At 39.1% G+C, this 23,758-nt stretch overlaps 1 protein-coding gene across 6 annotated transcripts in view; it reads left to right on the top strand.

Annotated features, from left to right (window-relative positions):
• Nucleotides 1–23,758, top strand: part of ZNF280C (zinc finger protein 280C) — a 37,352-nt gene that overhangs the window by 10,299 nt on the left and 3,295 nt on the right. For 4 of the 6 annotated variants that reach the window (XM_089324566.1, XM_089324565.1, XM_008273184.5 and 1 more), the window contains exons 6-16: nucleotides 2,572–2,686; nucleotides 4,020–4,193; nucleotides 4,335–4,444; nucleotides 5,440–5,657; nucleotides 6,549–6,706; nucleotides 7,368–7,468; nucleotides 9,396–9,542; nucleotides 10,222–10,302; nucleotides 11,778–11,909; nucleotides 16,472–16,767; nucleotides 17,232–17,372. In XM_089324566.1, the coding sequence (XP_089180692.1) occupies nucleotides 2,572–2,686; nucleotides 4,020–4,193; nucleotides 4,335–4,444; nucleotides 5,440–5,657; nucleotides 6,549–6,706; nucleotides 7,368–7,468; nucleotides 9,396–9,542; nucleotides 10,222–10,302; nucleotides 11,778–11,909; nucleotides 16,472–16,767; nucleotides 17,232–17,372 (1,673 nt within the window). Of the gene's footprint in view, nucleotides 1–2,571; nucleotides 2,687–4,019; nucleotides 4,194–4,334; nucleotides 4,445–5,439; nucleotides 5,658–6,548; nucleotides 6,707–7,367; nucleotides 7,469–9,395; nucleotides 9,543–10,221; nucleotides 10,303–11,777; nucleotides 11,910–15,942; nucleotides 16,143–16,471; nucleotides 16,768–17,231; nucleotides 17,373–23,758 lie in introns of those variants that run through there. The other 2 variants (XM_089324567.1, XR_016228183.1) reach the window with 2 other exon arrangements.

Below are 23,758 nucleotides of genomic sequence, written 5' to 3'. Positions count from 1 at the left end.
ATCCATAATTTAAGTATGTGTTTTTAAAAATGGAAGCATTGCCCAAGAGCAATGATATCGTCAGTCTACAGAGTCTTGACATTTGCTGAAACTTGCTTAGGGTCCACAAGTTTAAAAATTTAGTCATAACAGACATTTGCCCTTTTCAGTGTGTTGACATTTTAAAACTCTCAAGTGACTACAATATGCAGCAACAGATACATATTCTTGAATAAATTGGGAAACCCAAGTAAGGGAATTTTCTCTAATTTTTTTAAACTATTCTGTTTACCTCAACAACCCCTTCAGGGAGGGAGGTGATTATTAGCTCTTTTGAAGCCAGTGTGATATGCCTAAGGGCATGGGCAATGTAAGATAATACTAGATCTTTTTTAATACTGTAGTGACAACTACTTGATAAAATACATGTACTATGAGAGTTGAGTACATTCTAAATACACAATTATTGGTTGCTATTATTTCAGTTAGAAAGGTAAATAATTTGAGGCTCAGAAGTGACTTGCCAAGATTATGTAAATAGGCTGGAATTCAGATAACCTGTCTATCTGCTGCTTTACCTCATTATATTTTGTATCTTTCTGAACTATTTTGAAGAGACATAAGATATTCTGACTAAAATTATTTTAGCAAGTTATTTATTGACTGATGTGTCTGCTCTCTGAAATTATGGTACTTAACCTCAGAAAGGTCTTAAAGTACTTATTTTAAGGAATTTCTATTAAAGAACCTTTTTTTGGAAATTTTAAGTGAATGTTCTTTTAATATTTTTAAAAATATTTATTTGAAATAGTGATAGAGACAGAGCTGGTTCACTTCCCAAATGGCCGTGGCTTGTCTAAGCCAAATCCAGGAGCCTGGAGCCACATCTGGGTCTCCCACATGGGTGGTAGGGACTCAAACACTTGAGCTATCATCCTCTACTACCTTCCCAGGCACATTAGAAGGGAGCTGGATCAGAAGCCAAGCATCCAGGAACTGAACCAGCATTCCACTATGGGTTGCTGGCTCACAAAAGGCAGCTTACCTCACAACACTTGCACTGCAACACAACACTTGCCCCTGTTTTCCTTTTTTTCCTAAGATTTATTTATTTGAAAATCGGAGTTACACAGAGAGAAGGAGAGTCAGAGAGAGGTCTTCCATCAGCTGGTTCACGCCCCAGTTGGCCGCAGTGGCCAGAGCGGTGCCGATCAGGAGCTTCTTTCGGGTCTCCCATGCAGATGCAGGGGCCCAAGGACTTGGGCCATCCTCTGCTGCTTTCCCAGGCCATAGCAGAGAGCTGGATCAGAAGTAGAGCAGCTAGGATTTGAACTGGCGCCCATATGGGGTGCCGGCGCTCCAGGCAGCAGCCTTAACCACTATGCCACAGCGCTGACCTGTTTTCCATTTTTTAAGCGCAAATATTTAAACTATATACCCCACAATAAGATCCTGCTTAGTTACAAATGAGGCAACCGTTATTGCTTTTATACAATATACATTAAAGCTCAAATGTAGAAATGGGCTTTTTAGACCTCAAATTCTAAGGATGGAATAATTTTGGGTCATCTCAATATGTCTCTTAACTTCTTGACAAACTTGTCATTAGAAAACTTAGTAGCAAAATAAAATTCTTGAAACCTAATCACCTCTGAACTTGTAAACACAAAACAAGCAAGCAAAATCTTTATATTCTCATTGTAAAAGTAATGTGTATGAGGGCCGGCGCCGCGGCTCACTAGGCTAATCCTCCGCCTAGCGGCGCCGGCACACCGGGTTCTAGTCCCGGTCGGGGCGCCGGATTCTGTCCCGGTTGCCCCTCTTCCAGTCCAGCTCTCTGCTGTGGCCAGGGAGTGCAGTGGAGGATGGCCCAGGTGCTTGGGCCCTGCACCCCACGGGAGACCAGGAAAAGCACCTGGCTCCTGGCTCCTGCCACCGGATCAGCGCGGTGCGCCTGCCGCGGCGGCCATTGGAGGGTGAAGCAACGGCAAAGGAAGACCTTTCTCTCTGTCTCTCTCTCTCACTGTCCACTCTGCCTGTCAAAAAAAAAAAAAAAGTAATGTGTATGAGAGGGTGAGTTAGAAAAAGAGAATACATACTGTATTTTGATTTTTGTTTTTCTATAGATGGGTAGTCTGAAACAAAATCAGTAGGAATCAATTTATTTAACCATTCTTCTCTTGTTAGGCAAATAGGTTTTTAGATTTTTGCTAGTATAAGTAATTCCCATTAAACACTTTCAGATTCACAGCATAAATTCTTAGAAGAGGAATGATTGGACTAATTGGATGAAAGTATCTGAACTTTTAAAGCCCTTGATAAAAACTGCCAAGTTTCTTGCAGTAAATTTGTACCAAAATATAACCACCTACTTTGCTAGTATTATTACTTTTAACTTTTTATACCAAACAACTTTAGAACAAAAAATAATGCAGAGTTCCTACATACCCCTCATCCAGTAGATGCTAATTATAGCTAAACTTTGTGTTTTATAACTCACTAGTGACTGTCATTAAAGTTATAAAGTATTGACATACAGTGAAATTTACCTTTATAGTAAAATCTATAAAACAAAATTATAATTTTTTGCAGGATTATACGGGGCACTTACAACAAACTCATTTGGATGATTCTTCAGACTTACGATCTGACCTGACCCAGGATGCAGTACCAGAGTCCCCAAGCATATCAAATATTCTTCCAGAAGGTTTGGTTTAATACTTTTTCATGAAAATTATAAAGAGACTTGATGAATATACGTATGGAATTGAATTTATGTTTTGAGTCTCCTATCTTCATGTTAAGTTTTTCAAATGTTGAGATAGAATAGAGCTAATCATTCCTGAATGCCTTCTTGAGTGATTTTATATAAAATTAGCTTAATAATAGAATATTTCTGTTAAGTTGGCTGAAGTGTTCTTTGAGCTTGTTCTCACTTGGAACAAATCATGGAGTGAAAAAAAATCTTAGTTTTTGAATCAGAAGTTTCCTGATGCCTTAAATATTATGTTAAAAAAAAAACAGTGCTAATAGGGCTGGCATTGTGGCAGAACAGGTTGGGGTTCTGGTGGCCCCTCCACTTCCAATCCAGTTCTCTGCTAATATGCCTCAGTAAGCAGTGGAAGATGACCCAAGTACTTGAGCCCCTGCCACTCAACATGGGAGACCCAGAAGGAGTTCTAGGCACCTGGCATCAGCCTGGCTGAGCCCCAGCCCTTGAGACCATTTGAGGAGTGAACTAGTAGATGGAATTAATCTATCTCGCTCGCTCTCTCACTGCTTTTCAAGTAAATAATTCTTTAAAAAAAAGTAGGACCAAGAGGTAAGTGTTCTTGTCACACAGATAGTGCTCACTCATTCTTGCTCTCCTTGCCTCTGCTCTCCAAATAAATATTTTTAAAAATCACTTTGCTGTGTATGGTAATAGCCAAAATGTTTCTCTTGCATATGTACTGAAATACATAATCCTTTGGCTTGAAAGTGATGGTTTTCAAACTCAAAACTATTTTAGCAATGATATCCCTAATTCAATAAAATCTTGTACAAAAGCCTAATAAATAAAATGTAAAAGGAAAATTTTCTATCTGACATGCTCATTATATTCCCTAAGACATTTTAGACTTAGGAAAACATAGTTTGAAAACCATTATACTTCATTTCTCCATTCTCACACCAGCCTTGGTGTAGGAGGGGATGGGTGGGGGGAACTCTTGTCAAGAGGCACATTGGTGCATGTGTTGCTAGAGCACTTGTCCATAGAAATATTTTATGATATTAAAGGAAATCTTTGGAAGTGGCTTGTTTTTTAAGGGGAAAAAAAACCATTATACTAACTCCAAGCCTTTTCATTTGAATGAATGAGATATTATGGATCAAGATTCGTAGAGAATAAATAGATAACTTAATCTAAACAGCCTTTAACTCCAAGGTATTTTTAGTTAATTTTAAATGGAAAGCTGTTTTCAGTAGCAGTTTTATGTAAATAATAGTGTATATTAAGTCATTTACAAATGTCTTTCCCACTATTTAAACTTTTGTAGGTTGTGGTCAAACTTCACCTGAATTAAAAGTCCCTTCTACTTCTAAAGAAAACAGTGTTAATCCAGTACAACCAAATACCAGTGAAATTGTTTGTGAAGTAAATCCCTCTGCTTCAGTGTCTTTAATGGACCGTTCTTCAGAGGCACCCTCCCAGTCTACTGGAGGAACAGGAAGTATGAAATCTATCATTTAAAACAGAAATCATATTGCTTATACATAAATCTTAGAAATTGTGATGAATTTTGAAACTATTGTGGTTATACAACGTTTTTAAAAGATGAATTATAGTCATAAAAGTCCTTAATTTATTTTAGCTGCAGATACCTCATCATCTCAAGATAAAACTGGAAAATCTGTACTAAAAGCTTGTCCAAAGTGCAATTCTGAGTTCAGTCTTTTGGAGCCTTTGAAATTCCACATGAAGGTAAAATTATTTTTAAATTCAATTTTTTAAATGTTTACAAATCCCTGAAAACATTAATGATTCGTATACAATAAATGCTAGTTTATCTAGATATTTAGCTAAATCTAATGTTGATATTTCCATATAACAAGTAACAATTGGTAATTCATAATGATCATCATAATATACAAGATTTTGAAATCCTCCCCATCATGAAATTTTAAAACTTTGTAATATGCATATATTAATCAAAATACTATATTAACTAAAGCTGTTCAAACTTTTTATTAAGCGGGCATTTGTATTAGGTGCCTAATTTTTCATGTAACTTAAAATTTCCTTTTGTTTGTTCATGGTGACCTATGCATGTCATTACTCAATGAAAATCTTAGTTTTGTATTTTAATTTTCAACTCAAAAGTAAACTCCTAATGATAGAGCATTTCATATGAAATGATTTTTAATACAGCCTAGAATATTTTAGATAGAATGTGTTGATTTTCAAAATGTAACTAATACTTCTTTATATCTGACATTTTCTAGCATCTTGAGTTTGGAGAACGGCAGATTAGCTGTGCTCAAAGTCTAGCTACCACCAGGCTTTACTGAAATACTACTGTTTTGATAATTGAGCTTATACATAATGGCATATAGAACTACTCTTTAAAGTTCATCTTGACACAAATATGAAATGTATATTTTTGGATAAGAAATTTCAGATGTAAATATTTGATAAAGAAAAATTACAAGGAAAATTTTCTATATAGATATATAGACATCCCTGATCTTAAGGTTTCCAATTTATTTTTGGAGTTACTTCTGTATGAGGATAATATTTATTATTGGGAGCTTTTTAAAATTTATAAAGAAGGAAATCAACATTTCGGTGAATATCTTGCCAAATATAGGCCAAATATAGTTTCATAAAATCTGGTGCTAGTTATAAACACATAATCATTTTTTAGTATCCAATTTTTAAAAGATATAAGTATGACTTAATGTTTGTTCCTCTTTCAGCATTGTTGTCCAGACATGGTGAATAACTTCTTGGAACTTAAAGTAGAATCTTCACATACTGAAGACACCGCCGAGATTGCTCCGGAGAAGGAGAAATTAATTATGTTAGTTAGTGACTTTTATTACGGAACACATGAAGGAGATACTGAGGCAGAACCAAAGACTTACACAACTTTTAAATGTGTCACTTGCTGTAAAGTTCTTAAAAATAATATTAGGTATGTAAGTACTTTGCATTTGCTTGAAGGTTGATATATTACAGATATGAATACTGTATCTTTAATATTCTGTGCCATCCCTAAATGATTAATACTTTCTCCTAAGAACAGAGGCAGGTTATCCTGTTAAAAAAAAAAAAAAAAACACACCCTTTAAGATTACAGAGGGATAGACCGAGATCTTCTACCCTCTGGTTCACTCCGCAGATGGCTGCAACAGCTGGGGCTTGGCCAGGCCGGAGCCAGGAGCTTCTTCAGGGTCTCTCGTGTAGATAGCAGGGGCCATAATACTTGGGCAATCTGCTGCTGCTTTTCCCAAGCCATTAGCAGGGAGCTAGATCTCACCTGGAGCAGCTGTTACTTGAACTGGTGCCCATATTGGATACCAGCATTGTGGGCGGCAGCCCCACCTGCTATGCCACAGTGCCAGCCCCTGTAGTTCTTTCTCTTAAGAAGCCTTTTAGGGAAGCTGAAATTAGCAAAATGTAGGACTGAAAAATGTATATCTCGGAGGACTTCAAAAGATTTTTCTCATGACTATAGGTTTTGGTGGTAGGGTTTCTTACCCTTTATTTCATATATGGAAAAGAAGCCTAGTATTGGTCTTTACCAAAAAGAAATGATTTATCTGAAATAATGAAGAATTATAGCAAACAATTTATTTCATATTGACTACATTAATGGATTATTTTAAAAAGAAAAAAGAGTAACATTTACTGAGCCAGTTAATGAAAGTAAATTATTTAGTGTGCATTTCTTTGTAGAGTGCTTCAGGCCCTAGAGATATGATTTTGAGTCATGCAACTGCATCTTTAAAATTTAGTTTCAGATACTTGTAAGATTTTTCTTTGGTTATAAATCTGAATTTTTGCACCTGTTGGACTATCATAGGTTCATGAACCACATGAAACACCACTTGGAACTTGACAAACAGAACAGTAAGAGTTGGGAAAGCCATACCACCTGCCAGCACTGCTACCGAAAGTTTTCCACACCCTTCCAGCTGCAGTGCCACATTGAGAATACACACACCCGTCAGGAAGTTTCTAGTAAGAGATAATTTCATTGAGCTTCTAAATATTGATTTGATTATCTGAATTGTGAAGAAATCTTATAAATTCCAACAAATAAGACTAAAAGATTTTATAATGTCAGGGCAAAATTGAAAAACACATTTATAAACCTAAATAAAATTTGTTACTAAAATTGAAGCCTCTTATAAATAATTCAGTAGTGGAAGCTTTCTTGGCATAACTCATGCATTGTGGGTAGGAGACTGTTAGAACACCTAAATTCTGTGGTTTTCAAATTTGAAATCATTGGCTTTGACTTACATTTTAATATGAAAACTATAATGGTAGTTAAAACTCAAAGTTTAGGAGCTGGACAGCTTGGATTCAGATACCAGTTCTGCCTTTTGATTCAGCTACAAGGTCTTGTGCAAGTTACTTATCCTTTCTGTGCTTCTGGTTCTTCAGATGGAGAAACAGAGATGAAAATAGCCATACCAACCTCAGTGATTTTATGAAAATTAAATAAGTTAATATCTGTAGAGCAACATTATAGAGTTTATAGTTACAGAATTTTTAGAACTACCATTACTATTCCTACTATTATTACTTGTTATGGATATACAAAATTAATCTTATACACACACACACATATATATATATATCCCTAGAAGGACATAATTGATTTTTCCCTTTCCAGCTACTTGCAAAATCTGTGAATTATCATTTGAAACAGAGCATGTTCTTTTACAACATATGAAAGACACTCATAAACCTGGTGAGATGCCGTATATTTGCAAGGTATGCATGCATTTTATTTAGTACTTAGTTGTTTTACTTTCATGTGCTATGAAACACTATAGTTTTTCTGATTTTATAAACCATTTGAATAAGGGTCAGTGCTATGGCATAGAAGGTTAAGCTTCCACCTGCAGTGTCGGCATCCCGTAATTGTGCTGGTTGCAGTCCTGGCTGCTCTACTTCTGATCCAGCTCCCTGCTGATGCTCCTGGGAAAGCAGCAGAGAATCCCCAAGTGCTTGGGTCCCTTGCTACCCACATGGGAGACCCAGAAGAAACTGGCTCCTGGCTTCAGCCTGGCCCACCCTGGCCATTGTGGCCATTTAGGGAGTAAACCAACACATGGAAAATATCATTTGCTTGCTCACTCTCCTTCTCTTTGTATTTCTGCCTTTCAAATAATCTTAAACTATTTGAATGATACTGGTTACTATCTGAAAATTGAAGACCTTCTTCACTAGTGAAAGCTCCCTTGGTTTAACTCATGTTTAACATGTTGAGGTGGTGGGCTGGATTTGACCTGTAGACTGTAGTTTCCTGACCCCTGTACTAAACAAAGAAACATGAGCATGTGAGTTTATCATATAGAGAAAAACAGACATGCCAGGGAAATAGGAAGCACTTATAGACAACCCAATTAAATGCTTTGGGATCAGTATTTTTCCAGAATTTGAAGTGGCTCCCTGAAATGAATAAGCAAGATAAACTGCCACTGACATAGCCTGGATGCTATTTAAAGTCTATAAGAAGCCAGCGCCACGGCTCACTAGGCTAATCCTCCGCCTTGCGGCACTGGCACACCGGGTTCTAGTCCCGGTCAGAGCGCCGGATTCTGTCCCAGTTGCCCCTCTTCCAGGCCAGCTCTCTGCTGTGGCCCGGGAGTGCAGTGGAGGATGGCCCAGGTCCTTGGGCCCTGCACCCCATGGGAGACCAGGATAAGTACCTGGCTCCTGCCATCGGATCAGCGCGGTGCGCCCGCTGCATCGCGCCAGCCGCAGCGGCCATTGGAGGATGAACCAACAGCAAAGGAAGACCTTTCTCTCTGTCTCTCTCTCACTGTCCACTCTGCTTGTCAAAAAAAAATAAAATAAATTAAAGTCTGTAAGAAGATGTAGGATCTCTGTCCTTAATGTGCTGTACATTGAGGCTTAATGCTATAATGAGTACTCAAACAGTATATTTCACTTTGTGTTTCTATGGGGGTACAAACTGTTGAAATCTTTACTTAATATATACTAAACTGATCTGTTAAAAAAAAGAGAAGAAATTAGCAATTCCCAACTTGACTCTCACTGGGATTAAACATGACAATAGGTCTGATCTGATTTCATCATCATTTAAAAAATCATCTGTTATTTTTCACTTTATGTTTCTGTGTGGGAGAAAACTGTTGAAATCTTTACTTAATGTATGCTAAACTGATCTTCTGTATATAAAGAGAATTGAAAATGAATCCTCATGTGAATGGAAGGGGAGAGGGAATGGGAAAGGGGAGGGTTGCGGGTGGGAGGGACGTTATGGGGGGGAAGCCATTGTAATCCATAAGCCGTACTTTGGAAATTTATATTCATTAAATAAAAGTAAAAAAAAAGTCTATAAGAAGAGAATACTCTGTGTTATATAACAGAAAAACATAGAACAAGAGGTGTCGGGGCCTGAAAGCTTAAGTCAAGATAGAGAGAAGAACTAAAAAGAAGAGAGAAGGCTAGCTCTGTTTTTGGAATATGTCCCGAAGCTTTGAAAAGTAACTTTTCTGTTCTAGGGATTTTTATTATTACTTGCAGTAATGAGATTCTTGGTTATATAGGCAGCAGAGCTGAACTAGTAATAAATAATAATCTAAAGAAATGATCTGTTGTTGCTACTTTGAAATAAATGCATTTCAGTTAAATACTTTTGTGTCAAACTAAACCTTCATTATATTTCTAGGTTTGCCAGTTTAGATCATCAACATTTTCTGATGTAGAGACTCATTTTAGAACATCCCATGATAACACTAAAAACTTGTTGTGTCCATTTTGCCTCAAAGTTAGTAAAATGGCAACCCCCTATGCGAATCATTACATGAAGCATCAGGTGAGATTTAGTAGTTATTTGTGTTTTCTTAGTGAAGATAAATATATACAGAGAGAAAACATTGGTTAAATTTGTTCTAGATAGAAAGACTTGTTCTGAATGACATAATTTACGATTTATGCTGAATTACTTGTAAAATTTCCACTTGTTTTCTTTACCTGTTCTTTTTCATGATGTTGAAGCTCATTAATGGTAAAAGTCCTGAAAGATGACTAGATATAGCAACTCTGGAAGAAAAGAGATGAGTGGAATACTTATGTTGGCTATTTCAGGGTCTAAGAGTGGTAAAAATGGGAATGCTTTTGAAGGTGATTATCAAGAGCAGGGGAAAGGGTACATTTGAATTAAAACATGAGATTGGGGACCCATAACCTTCTGTTGTCTTTTTTCCCTGAAACCTTATTTCTACTTTGTAACTGGCTCTTTATAATGGGAAGATATATGACTATCATCAGTGATCCAGAATGGTCTTCTGTAGCAGCTGGTTCCAAAGTAACAGCAATGATACTTATTGCCAGATATGTGAACTGTGCCATAGAACTGTATTTGGGTTGTAACTTCTTTTCTGCATATCTTTTACCACTTCTGCTATGTAATTTCTGGTATGCCAATATCAGTGCTTATATCTTTCCCTTGAATTCTCATTTTATGCTAACTGGTTCTTTTCCTGAAATTATAGACTGTCCTTTGGGCTGAAAACCATGATGAAGCAGCGGGAGTTTCTGGGAGAAAGAACAGCCGTGCTTTGCCAAAATCAGAAGTTAGTGAATTTACTGATCTGTTTATGTAATCAAGTTTTGTTTCTTCACTACTTGGCTCATTATATTATATTATTATTGATTGTATTGTCATGGCCAATTTATTCACTGATAGTAATATGGCTTTTGATAGTCATTAGATAATCATAAAATTAACTTGTTCTTATAAGTTAGAAAGCAATAATAAAAATAGAAATGAGATTTGGTCCTGATGTACTGTTTGAGGACCCCTTGGCAGAGTTCTTCCTCAAACCTAATCTTATTATTTTACTAACGAGATATAGGACTCAAATCTTGGCTGCACTGCTTCCAGTCCAGCTCCCTGCTGATATGCCTGGGAAGGCAGCAGAGGATGTCCCAAGTGCTTGGGCCCCTGCCATCCACGTGGGAGACCTGGATGCTCTTCCTGGCTCTTGGCTTCAGCCTGGCGCAGCCCTGGCCATTGCAGTCACTTGGGGAGTAAACCAGCAGATAGAAAATCTTTCTGTCTTTCACTCTCTCTCTGCAATTCTATTTTCAAATAAATAAATCTTGAAGAAAAAAATATTTATTTATTTGAAAGAGAAAGTTACACAGAGAGAAGAGAGGCAGAGAGAGGTGTTCCATCTGCTGGTTCACTCCCCAGACAGCCACAACAGCCAGAGCTGAGCCAATACAAAGTCAGGAGCCAGGAGCTTCTTCCGGGTCTCCCACGTGGGTGCCGGGGCCCAAAGACTTGGGCCATCTTCTGCTGGTTTCCCAAGCCATAGCAGAGACCTGGATCAGAAGTGGAACAGCCAGGACTTAAACTGGCACTGCAGGCGGCGGCTTTATCCACTACGCCACAGTGCCAGCCTCGTGAATAAATCTTTAATCAGAAAAAAAAGAAAATCAGCTTCATAATCATTCTTACTATAATTAAAGTATTCAGTAACCACATACAGCTAGTGCCTACCATACTGAGGAGTGTGACTATAGAACATTGTCATCATTGTAGAAAGTTCTGTTGGATAGCACTGACTTGCACAATTGTTTCTATAACAGCTTTCTTGGGAGATTTTTATCACATTTCTTTGGTTTTAAAAGTTCAGTTTATTTTACCAACTTGCAAAATAAATGGAAAGAGCAAAACTTAAAGATTTGTTTTAAGGATAAAAATATGGTAAAACTCATTTTCACAGTATCATGTGTTTGAATAGTTATTCCTCAAATTTATAATTAAGAGCTTTCATACAGTTGTTACCAACTTTTCCCATTGAAACCTAATTGATATGATTTTCATCTTGAATACTTATGGGGTAACACAAGCTTTTGAAACTCGCATACTAATGCAAAGAGTGCTTTTAAAAATGAAATATTTTGGTATATCTATGGTGGAAATGGTAAAGTGCTGATTTTTAAATTATTCAGATATTAGAATTAAGAGCAATTTCAGGTCCCAGGATGTGTGGTAATAGAAGGTATTTCTGCCATTACTTTTGTTACTTTATGTAAACAGAAAAAAGGAATTCAACAATGCACAAAATGCAGACTGCAGTTTTTGACCTGCAAGGAAAAAATGGATCACAAGATAGAGCATCGTACATTTATAAAGCCTAGAGAACTAGAAGGATTGCCTCCTGGAGCAAAAGTAAGTTTAAAATACATTGTATCTTAATTTTTTCATTTATTCAAGAAGCAGTGAGATGGGCGTTGTGACACAGCAAGTTAAGCCACTGCTTGGGTGATCCTCTCATCCCATATCAATGCTAGTTCAAGTCTCTGGTACTCTACTTCCAATCCAGCTCTCTGCTGATGTACCAGGGAAGTGTCAGACTCAGGTACTTGAGTTCCTGTCACCCATTTGGGAGATCCAGATGGGGTTCTTGGCTCCTGGCTTCTTCCTGGTCCAGACCTGTCTGTTGTGGGCAATTAGGAAGTGAATCAGCAGATGGACTCTCTCTTCTACTACCTCCCCCTTCCTTTTCCCTTCTGTCACTCCAGCCTTTCAAATACATACATACATGCATGCATACATACATACACACATATACATAAAATCTTACAAATAGGCACAGAGAGAGCTCCCATCTGCTGGTTCACTCCCCAAATGCCCACAATGGCTAGAGCTGAACAGGGGCCAGAGCCAGGAGCCTGGAATTCAGTCCAGGTCTTCCACATGAGTGGCAGGGACCCAACCACTTGAGCCATTACCTCTTGTGTCCCAGGTTTGCATTGGCTGGAAGCTGGAACTGGGAGCTGCAGCCAAGGATTGAACTCAGGCACTCCAATAGGAGATACAGACATCTTTTTTTTTAAAAAAAATTTATTTATTTGAATGTCAGAGTTGCAGAGAGAGAGAGAGAGAGGTCTTCCTTCCACTGGTTCACTACCCAATTAGCCGCAATGGCCAGAGCTGCACCAATCCGAGGAGCCAGGAGTCAGGAGCTTCCTCTAGGTCTTCTCACACAGGTGCAGGGGCCCAAGGACTTGGGTCATCTTCTACTGCTTTCCCACGCCATAGAGAGCTGGATCAGAAGTAGAGCAGCCGGGACTCGAACTGGCACCCATATGGGATGCTGGCACCACAGGTGGCAGCTTTACCCGCTACGCCACAGCACCAGTGCCAACGCAGGCGTCTTAACCCATGTCTTAATTGCTCAGGCCAAACCCCCTCCCCTAAGAAGATATATTTTAACATTTTATATGATTAATAGAAACCTATTGAAAATAATATGAAAAATTAACTTCAGATTATTATTACAACCTTAATTTTAGTTTTTATTCTTATGCTTGGAAAGAAAAACTTCTAACCATTGTTTTTTCTGTTGATTGTGTGCTTTGCTGGAGCAGTATTCCTTCACAGTGAGTGCAACTCGATTGATTGTAGACCAAGTCAATGTGATGTTTCAATATTCTATAGGCTTTTTAAGCTACTCCAGTTGGCAGTATATGTCTGTTTCAGCTGTTAGGTGATAAGGTGTTTGAGATTAGGTATTATGTTGAATTTATCTTTAACCCCAGGATCCATCACAGCCCCTTGAATGACATAGAGGTGTTGTAATTGGTATTACTTGAATCTACTGAGAAACAAGTTTATTGCTGCTGTTAGTGAGCAAGCACACATCTGACTACAAATTTCTTTTTTACTGTTTCCTTACATATACATTTTCTCTGAGTTCTTTAGATAAAGTTAGCTCTAGGGAATCTGCTATAGTAGAGGGATAAATAATCCCAAGTAGAATAATCCTAAAATATTTATATTTGAGTACCTACCTTTGAATGTATGACTGGTATTTGAATTAACTAAAATAATGTAAAGCAATGCTCTGGACAGCTAGAGTGAGAAATTAACCAATGTCCTTCCTTGCATACATTCATCCCATGTTGAAAATAGATACACAGAATATTAATGTGAGCAATGTAGTCGTCTCATCTTCCCTTTTTGTTAATATACCACTAGTAATAATAATAAATATTACTCTGAATTTCTTATACCACTTTAGAACTAAGCTTTCAGCTTTTTCATATTCTGTTATTTGATCCATGTGGTGATGCAATAAGGTAGGTGAGGCAAGGATTCCCATGATACATGAGGAGGCTTAGAGAGAATAAATTCCTTATTCAGTTTCACATCACTAGGAAGAGGCAGTATTAAGATTTAACCTCAAGTCTTTTGACTCCTAGTCCAGTGCTTTTGTATGATACCAAACCACATGTATCTCAGGACTTTACATAGACTGCTCCTCAAATACATGAGGACAATATAGTTAAATGATTAAAGATAACATTATTAGGCAACTGTGTTTTCCATCATTAACCACTGGGTATAATTATTTCCTTTCCAATTACTAGATAATACATTTTACATTGGCTCCCTTTAACTAAATTATTGACATTGTTAAAATCTCCATGCTGTATAATGAATTGATGTATTACCCACCATAACTTTGGGAAGCAGAAATCCTGCCTAGTGAGCCCCTAGAAAGAGGTCACATTTATTGGAAATCTATTTTCTAGTTATCAAAGGGTAATGCAGGCCTTTCCCACAGTTATTTCAGGCTTTGAGATTTAAATGTTGACCCCTGTATTTGTGAAAGCTTTTTGGTTATACAGTAGATTAAAAATATCCATAGACAGGCTGGCATTGTGGCATGGCAGGTAAAGCCTTTGCCTGCGAGGCCAGCATCCCATATGAACAACGGTTGGTGTCCTGGTGCTGCACTTCTGATCCAACTCCCTGTTAATGGCCTGGGAAAAGCAGCTAAAGATAGCACAAGTATTTAGACCCCTGCAATCCATGTGGGAGACCTGAAAGAACTGGCTCTTGGCTTTGGACTGGCCTAGCCTTGGCTGTTGCAGCCATCTGGGGAGTGAAGCAGAGGCTCTGTCTGTCTGTCCTTCTCAGTGTAATTATGAATTTCAAATAAGTAAATGAATCTTTAAAAATCTTTTAAAGATTTTTAAAAATTTTGATATTTGGTTTGTACTAACTCTTAATTATTAATATCTGTGATAATATATAAATACTGTATTTAAAACTACCATAGTAAGTATCAAATTTCATTTAATTGATATAACCATTTAGAATAAATAGATCTACCTGATTGTAATTCATATTATATGCTATTTTCAAAATATTAACTTCTTGTATTAGTGATTTTTAGTAACAACTTTAAGATATAATTTATAGAGTATAATTCATCCATTGAAGTGTATAATTCAGTAATTTTTAGCATATTCAGAGTTGTGAAAATATCACCACAATCAGTTTTTTTAAAGATTTATTTATTGAAAAGCAGAGTTACAGAGAGGCAGAGAGAGAGGTCTTCCATTCTCTGGTTCATTCCCCAGATGACTGTAATGGCTGGAGCCAGGAGCCCCGTCCTGGTCTATCATGTGGGTGTAGGGGCCCAAGGGCCTGGGCCATCCTCCACTGCCTTCCCAGACCATAGCAGAGAGCTGGATTGGAAGTGGAACATCCAGGACTCCAACTGGCATCAACAGGGATGCCAGCACTGCAGGTGGCAGCTTCTCCCCACTACGCCACAGCACTGGCCCCCCAACAATCGATTTTAAAACATTTTTTATCATACCCAGAGGAAACCCCATATCCATTAGCCATAACTCCCTGTTTTCCCTCACCAGGCCCATGCAAACTTAAATCTATTTTTGATCCCTATGGATTTTCCTATTCTGGAACTTTGATTTAAATGGAATCATACAATATATTATCTTTGAGGATTAGTTTGTTTTCTAAGGTCTGCGAAGTTCATCTATGTTGCAACGTGTTTCAGTAAATTCTTTTTTATGGCTGAATAACATTCCATTTTATGGATATTCCAGTCTGCCCATGCATCAGTTGATAGGCAATTGGGTTGGGTTGTTTCCTCTCTTTGACAAGTATGACTAATGCTGTTACAAAAATTCTTGTAAGTTTTTGTGTGGACAGATGTTTTCATTTCTCTTGGAGATATACCCAGGAGTGAAATTGCTGGGCCATGTGATAACTCTTATGTTTAGTATTTATATCTTCTTTTGAAGAAATGCCTATTCCTCTATTTTTTTCTTTATTGGCTTGTGCTATTGGTGACAAATTTGAGAAACCATTGCCTAACTATGGTCATGAGAATTTATTCCTATACTTTCTTTTTTTTCTTATGTAATTTTTATTTATTTGACAGAGTTAGAGAGAAAGAGGTCTTCCGTTGGTTCACCCCCCAAATGGCCACCACAGCCGGAACTTTTCCGATCTGAAGCCAGGAGCCAGGTTCTTCTTCCTGGTCTCCCATGCGGGTGCAGGTGCCCAAGCACTTGGGCCATCCTCCACTGCCTTCCCAGGCCACAGCAGAGAGCTGGAGTGGAAGAGGAGCAACCGGGACTAGAACCCGGAGCCCGTATGGGATGCCGGCTCTACAGGCAGAGGATTAACCAAGTGAGCCATGGTGCCAGCCCCTATACTTCTAAAAGTTCTAGTTTTGGCTCTTAAAATTTGGTCTTTGATACATCTTGATTTAATTTTTGTATATAGTATGAAATAGGGGGTTCAAATTAATTCCTTTGCATGTGGATATCAGTTTTTACAGCAGCTACAACAAACTATTCTTTGTTTCCATTAAATTTTTGGCACTGTTTTCAAAAAGCAATTGATCGTAAAGATGACGGCTTGCAGTGATACTTTTAATACTAACATAATAATTCATTTTCTAAAAGATTACGATTCGAGCTTCATTTGAACATCTTCCGTCAAGAGAAGCAAGTACATCTTCAAGTCCTCAAAGTGCTTCTGTTGAGGTTTCACCTCCACAGTCTAAAAATTCAAGTGCTGAAAGTCTTTCAAATGCTAATTCAAGTAAATCTAAGACGAGTGCAGCTTCACCCACTGCAAATAAACCTAGTACAAGTAAGCCAGGAGTAGGTACAGCTAAAGACAGAAAGAAATCCAGTTACAAGCATAAGACTCGCCGCAACAGAAAAAATGCAATCAGCATAGCTTTGAAGAACTTAAGGTAATATCTTCTATTCCTGATATACGTTATTAATTTATTCTTGAGCATTTGGTTTAATACAATTTACCATGTCCAAAAGCTATCTTGCCTACTTAACATAGTGTAATTACCTATCTGGCATAAAAGCCAAGCAAATGATAAAGAGGAAACTTTTTATACAATTATTGAGCATGACTTAGGATACTGTTTATTCTGTAATTTCCATGTTTTACACTAATCTTACATTCAGTCCTGTGATACCAGAGTTGGTTAATTTGATCCTTTCTATTCCAGGGAAACATTAACTGGTATTAGATTTTTTTTTTACACTTATTCTAGCTTGTTTCAAAGTGAATTTGCAAATTATAGGTCTTTATTTAAAGGTATTAATTTAAACATCTTGGCTTCAATGAATAAGTTAGTATAACTTTCACTTATTACTTTCATTTTATAATGTATTTTTATCATTTTTCTGTCTCCTTAAGGTATCCTCAGGGGATACACAAGTGCATTGAGTGTCGTTCCCAAATAAAAGACTTCGTAAGCCACTTTTGTATATATAGCCGCTGTACTCTTTGCAAGTACAACACTAACTGCCAAAAAGCCTTTATAAATCATATGACGAGGTAAGTTAAACATGTAAACTGCCAATCACTTGTCATTCAGAAAATGAATTTTTTGAAAACAGTTATGCTATTAGAAGCAAATGTGTCTCATGGAGCTGGAAGTGTCTAGCAAGAAGATTCTAGGATGTTCCTTGTATTGTTTTCCAGCATAGTTAACTCATTAAATTGCTGGGACAAAAATTATAATCGCAGTTAGATAATTAAATGAGGATGGATTTGTTAGAGAAATTTTTCTATGGGACTTTTTTTCTTTTGAGTCTTTCAAAATGGCTTTTCAAACAAATTTTTAAATGTTTTCAATATATTTATCAAATACATATGTCTACATGAGTGTTAACCTCTACAAAGCAGTCACTTGGAGAGGCTTTAAATTTTTCAATGATGCTAAAAGTGTTCTTGTTTTTCTTTCCTCTTCCCTTTCCTTCACCTCTCTTCTATTCTCTGCCACTCCCCCCTGCCTATCTATCCATTCATCTTTCCAGCCATGTGGCTTTGCATTCACAAAATGAAATGTGAAATGAGAGACTATAGGAATATTCTAGTCATGATACTACTGTTGGAATTCCATTTTATACCTCCATCTAACTTCTGTTATTTGAATACCTGTGTACTTCATACCAGCAAAAGACTTCAGAGCCCACACTACTTTGATTTGGACCTCATTAGTAGTGTCTTATTATTCCTTCCAGATGGATTTTCAAGAAAATAATCCAAAAGTGCTCAGATATAAATATGATAAATGAAACTCTGAATTTTAATAATTAATTTATTTTTGGTTAGAAATGAGGTATAACAAGGAAAAGGGGCCGGTGCTGTGGCGCAGCGGGTTAACGCCCTGGCCTGAAGCGCCAGCATCCCATATGGGCGCCAATTCTAGTCCTGGCTGCTCCACTTCCGATCCAGCTCTCTGCTATGGCCTGGGAAAGCAGTAAAAAATGGCCCAAGTCCGTGGGCCCCTGTTCCCACATGGGAGACCTGGAAGAAGCTCCTGGCTTCGGATCGGCACAGCTCCAGCCATTGTGGCCAACTGGGGAGTGAACCAATAGATGGAATACCTCACTCTCTCTCTGCCTCTCCTTCTCCCTGTGTAACTCTGACTTTCAAATAAATAAAAATCTTTAAAAAAAATCAGTCTTCTTGAAGATCATAAGATCTCTGTTACTTTCTGGTCCTAGTCAACTATCACTTTGAAGGATTTGCCCACATTTTAAACATTGTTTAATTATTTTTTATTTGGAAGGCATAGAGAGTCCAGCATTGTGGCACAGTGGGTTAAACCTCAGTCTGTGACACTGGCATCCCAAATGAGTGCCAATTCAAGTCCTGGATGCTACCCTTCTGATCTAGCTCCCTGCTAATGTACCTAGGAAAGCAGCAGAAGGTGGCCCAAGTGCATGAGCCCCTGCCACTGATGGTGGAAAACCTGGATGGAGTTCCTGACTCCTCACTTCAGCCTGGCCCAGCCCATCGCCAGTTTTTGCAGCCATTTAGGAGGAGTGAACCACTGTATGGAAAACAAAAACCAGATTCATTTTCTCCCTCCCTCTCCCTCTGTGTCTGTCTCCCCCCCCCCCCCCCGCCTTTCAAATAAATCTTTCTTAAATCTAGATATGTTATTAAAGAAAAAGACAGTGGTCTCCCCTCTGCTGGTTTGCTTCCAAATGCCCCCAACAGCCAGGGCTAGACCAGGCTGAAGACAGAAACCAGTAACTCAATCTGAATCTTCCACATGGGTGGCAGGGACCCACTTCTTGAGCCATCACCTGCTCCCTCCCAGGTGTGCATCAGAAGGAAGCTGGAATTAAGAGTCAAGCCAGAGGCCGGCGCCGCAGCTCACTAGGCTAATCCTCCGCCTTGTGGCGCCGGCACACTGGGTTCTAGTCCTGGTCAGGGCGCTGGATTCTGTCCCGGTTGCCCCTCTTCCAGGCCAGCTCTCTGCTGTGGCCAGGGAGTGCAGTGGAGGATGGCCCAAGTCCTTGCGCCCTGCACCCCATGGGAGACCAGGAGAAGTACCTGGCTCCTGCCATTGGATCAGCCGCGGCGGCCATTGGAGGGTGAACCAACGGCAAAGGGAGACCTTTCTCTCTGTCTCTCTCACTGTCCACTCTGCCTGTCAAAAAAAAAAGTCAAGAAGTCAAGCCAGAACTTGAACCTAGGCATTTTTTTGATGGCTTCAGCACCTAGCTCATAAAGACTTTTTCCCCTTGATGATCAGCCTAACCTCATGATACTTCAACTTCTTTAATACTAGCACTTCACATCTACCTCTAATTTGTTGTAGCCCTTTTCTTACCACCATCCCCTTTTACTTTGCAATATACAACATTTACCTTGAATTTTCTTGCCCTATGACTTTCATGGTCTTGACACCCCCCCCTTTCCAGCCCGGCAGCACCAATCCAATTTTATAGTGCACTTCACCCTCAAGGTTATCTGAGAATGCTACTTTGCATTTGTCTTAGGATCATTTATATCCTAAGTCATTTTTTTTGTAAGATTTATTTTACTTTAAAGAAGAGTTACATAGAGGGCGGGACAGAGAGAGGTCTTCCATCCACTGATTCACTCCCCAAATGGCCACAATGGCCAGAGCTGGGCCAGACCAAAGCTAGAAGCCAGGAGCTGCTTCTGGACCTCCTATATGGATGCAGGGGTCCAAGCACTTGAGCCATCTTCCACTGCTTTCCCAGAACATTAGCAGGGAGCTGGATCTAAAGTGGAACAGACAGGAATTGAACCAGCCCCCATATGGGTTGCTTGCATTGCAGGTGGTGGCTTTACCTATCACACCACAACGCCAGCCCCTGTTTTTCATTTTAACACCCTTCTGTGACTTCTTTTGTGTGTCTGACAATTTTAATCACTCATTTTTTAAACTCTTCTGTGAAGCTATTACCACCATTTTTCTTCCTTCAACTCTTCTTGCCCCTTTATAAATCCCTTTCTTGGTACCTTAGCTACTCTCAGAATTTTATCTTATCTTTTAACTATAAATCCTCCAGTTCCAATGCTGAGTTTCCTAAGATCCAATTCATCATTTCTAACTATTTGATATTTTCACCTTTGACTCAGTGACATCTGTAAAGAAAAAAATGTAGTCAAACATTGTCTAGGATTCAAACCACTTTCACCCCAATATCCTTTAAGCTCAGGCTGTCTCAGGGTACTATTTGCATGAACATGGGATACCAGCTGGAAATAATCCAGTCCCAAGTTTGTGAAGCCCATGGAGTTCTCTTGATCTGCCACATGTATCATGGCTTCCTGAGAACCCACTTTCTGCAGTTTTCCATTCTGCCTCCCCACTACTACAGTGATTCTGCACCCATACCGTGGTTGTTCCAAACCAGGGCCCAGCCATCCTTTCCCTCAATGTACTGCTGGAAGCAATATTGGTCTCTTACTCTGTGCCAAACACATGACTATCCTAATGGGGTTTAAATTCTGTCCTTAATTTATAAGGAATTAAATTCGAAAATATTTTTTTGTTGTAAACACACATGTCTTTCTGTCCTCTCCTGTCCCATTTTCTGTAGGTTCCCCAAACGTCTTACAGGATGACCTTCAGCCTCATTCTACCCTCAAACATTCCCCAGTTAGCTCCAAGCTCCCTTCACATACTTAAGTCTAATAGCCAGTGAGCCCCAACCCTGTGCTGTCACCACATACATTGAGTTCCTATTCATCATTAGCATCAGATAGAACTGAAATCATCCACTTCTACTCTAAAGGTCTTGTAGTTCTCTTTGCTTTTCTCCTAATTCAGTGGTGCTTTATTTGTCTCATTGCCTCAGGCACCTGCCCCTGAATAATGTACACTACTCGTTGTATACTTTTTGTCACAGGCTTGAGCTGTATATGCACCAAAGACTTATTTTCTCAGAGATTGAGAGTACCTTTATTCCCAACCTATGATAACTCTGTTGGCCAGAAGATAGACCCCCAGAATTCATTAATCTTCCCCAAAGTATAGTTTTTCCATAGTCACTATCTAAGGTAGCTTCTCCAGGGCAGGCATTTAACACAGCAATTAAGTGACTGCTTGGGATGCCCACATTCCCATAAACAAGGTTAGATTCAAGTTGCAGCACCTCTTCTGATTACAGTTTCCTGCTCAGGTATACCCTGGGAGGCAGCAAGGTAGCTCAGGTAGTTGGGTCTCTGCCATCCATGTGGGAGACCCAGATGGAGTTCTAAGCTCCTACCTCAGCCTGGCCAGCCCTGGCTGTTGCAGGCATTTGGGGAGTGAACCAGTGGATGCAAGATGTCTCTTTTAGGCTGTTTTCCTCTCCTCTCTGCTCTCCTCTCCTCTGTTCTGCTCTCCCCTCCCCTTTCAAATAATTTAAAGCAGTTATAAGTAAAAGTATCAGTTTAAAAAATAATGGGATTTTTAAAAATAAAGTGGCTTTTCCTTCTTCTTGCTGATTCCCCAGAATATGCCACTCCTTCCCTCTCAGTTCACCTTCGTCCAAAAGTTTCTGGTAACTATGGTCACTTATAGAGATCATTCCTTTGTTGGAGTTCTGTACTATCCAGCTATTCTACTTCACATGTGCCTGCACTATCTCCTTGAAAGAGTAGCTCCTTTTTTTTCACCATGGCACCTATTCTGAGGCTATTGTCTTGGAATTATAGCTAGCCAGAATCTTTTTCTTGTGCATGCTGATGATGGTTTCTTGTATCTGAGGTTAACCATGTTTTGGCTAGATTGGGTCTGTCTGTAAGATAGGGTGAGTGAATATTTCTCAAACTGTAGCTTGTATAATAATGAGATGGAAAATTGGTTAAAATTGATTTCTGGGCTCCACTGCTACAGGTTTAATCAGGAAGTTTCCAGTGAGACATGAGACTTTGTATTTCTAACAAGCTCCAAGTGATGCTGATGCCACTGGCACATGGACCACACTCTTAGTAACACTTGCTAGTTTAATCTTGGCTAATCCTGTCTGGTTTTCTAACATAGGAAAGCTTTCCTTGTTAATTTAAAATTTGATATTAAAGCTATTACCATTGCCTGCACAGTTCTGCTCCCAAGCATAGGAGAAGCATTGTTCTAACTCATGAACTCCGCCTCCTTAAATTTGCTTTCTTTTTTTTTTTTAAGATTTATTTATTTTGAAAGTCAGAGTTAGAGAGGAGAGGCAGAGAGAGAGAGAGAGAGAGAGATTGAGGTCTCCCATCCTTTGGTTCACTCCCCAATTGGCCACAACAGCCGGAGCTGCACCAATCCGAAGGCAGGAGCCCCAGGAGCTTCTTCTGGGTCTCCCATGCAGGTGCAGGACCAAAGGACTTGGGCCATCTTCCACTGCTTTCCCAGGCCACAACAGAGAAGCTGGATCGGAAGTGGAGCACTCAGGTCTTGAACCGGAGCCCACATGGGGTGGCGGCTTTACCCGCTACGCCACAGTGCTGGCCCCTAAACTTGCTTTCTTTAAAAGTTGTCCTGGCTGGCGCCGCAGCTCAATAGGCTAATCCTCCGCCTGCGGCGCCGGCACCCCAGGTTCTAGTCCCTGTTGGGATGCTGGATTCTGTCCCAGTTGCTCCTCTTCCAGTCCAGCTCTCTGCTGTGGCCCTGGAGTACAGTGGAGGATGGCCCAAGTCCTTGGGCCCTGAACCCACGTGGGAGACCAGGAGAAGCACCTGGCTCCTGGCTTCGGATCAGCATGGTGCGCCGGCCGCAGTGGCCATTGGGGGGTGAACCAACGGAAAAGGAAGACCTTTCTCTCTGTCTCTCTCACTGTCCACTCTGCCTGTCAAAAAAAAAAGTTTTCCTAGTAACTGAAAAGGGCTCTTTAAACATTTGATTTTCTGATGTTTAGCAATACCATTTAGCTCAAGTAGCATTTACATCTAGAATCAGATTATCTCCCTTTCCAAGCATGTTAAGATTAGAAAGTAACAAATGAGTACCATTCATAAAGATTCCTATTTCAAAATACATTATTAGCAAATGGCTTTTAAATTGTTTTTACTCTTAATAACTGGAAAAGTTTTATTTGATTATCTACGTTTTTAACTCTTTGGAGTGTTCTTTTTTTTTATATAGTGGTTGAGGTACTGATCATCTAAGAATATTCTCAGGGAAATAAGTCATTAGAAAATACACTACAGGCAAAATGGAATGTAAGATAAAAATTTTGAATTAAACCAAGATGGCTGTTTTGGTCCGTTTGGGCTGCTATAGCAAAATAATAGACTGGTAAGCTTATAAACAACAGAAATTTATTTCTCACATTCTGGAAGCTGAGAAAGTGCACAATTATGGTGATAGCTGTTTTGGGTGACTGGTGAGGGTTCCTTCCTCATAAGCACTGCCTTATCACTGCATCCTCACATGGTGGAAGGGGCAGGTTATCTCTCTGGGAACTCCTTTATAAGGACACTAA

The sequence above is a fragment of the Oryctolagus cuniculus genome, chromosome X (genome assembly GCF_051225735.1).
Source record: "Oryctolagus cuniculus isolate XC-2025 breed Fujian yellow rabbit chromosome X, ASM5122573v1, whole genome shotgun sequence".
Taxonomy (NCBI): Eukaryota; Metazoa; Chordata; class Mammalia; order Lagomorpha; family Leporidae; genus Oryctolagus; species Oryctolagus cuniculus.
The sequence above is the reverse complement of the archived record's forward strand: the minus strand, read 5'-3'. Positions and strand labels throughout refer to the sequence as shown.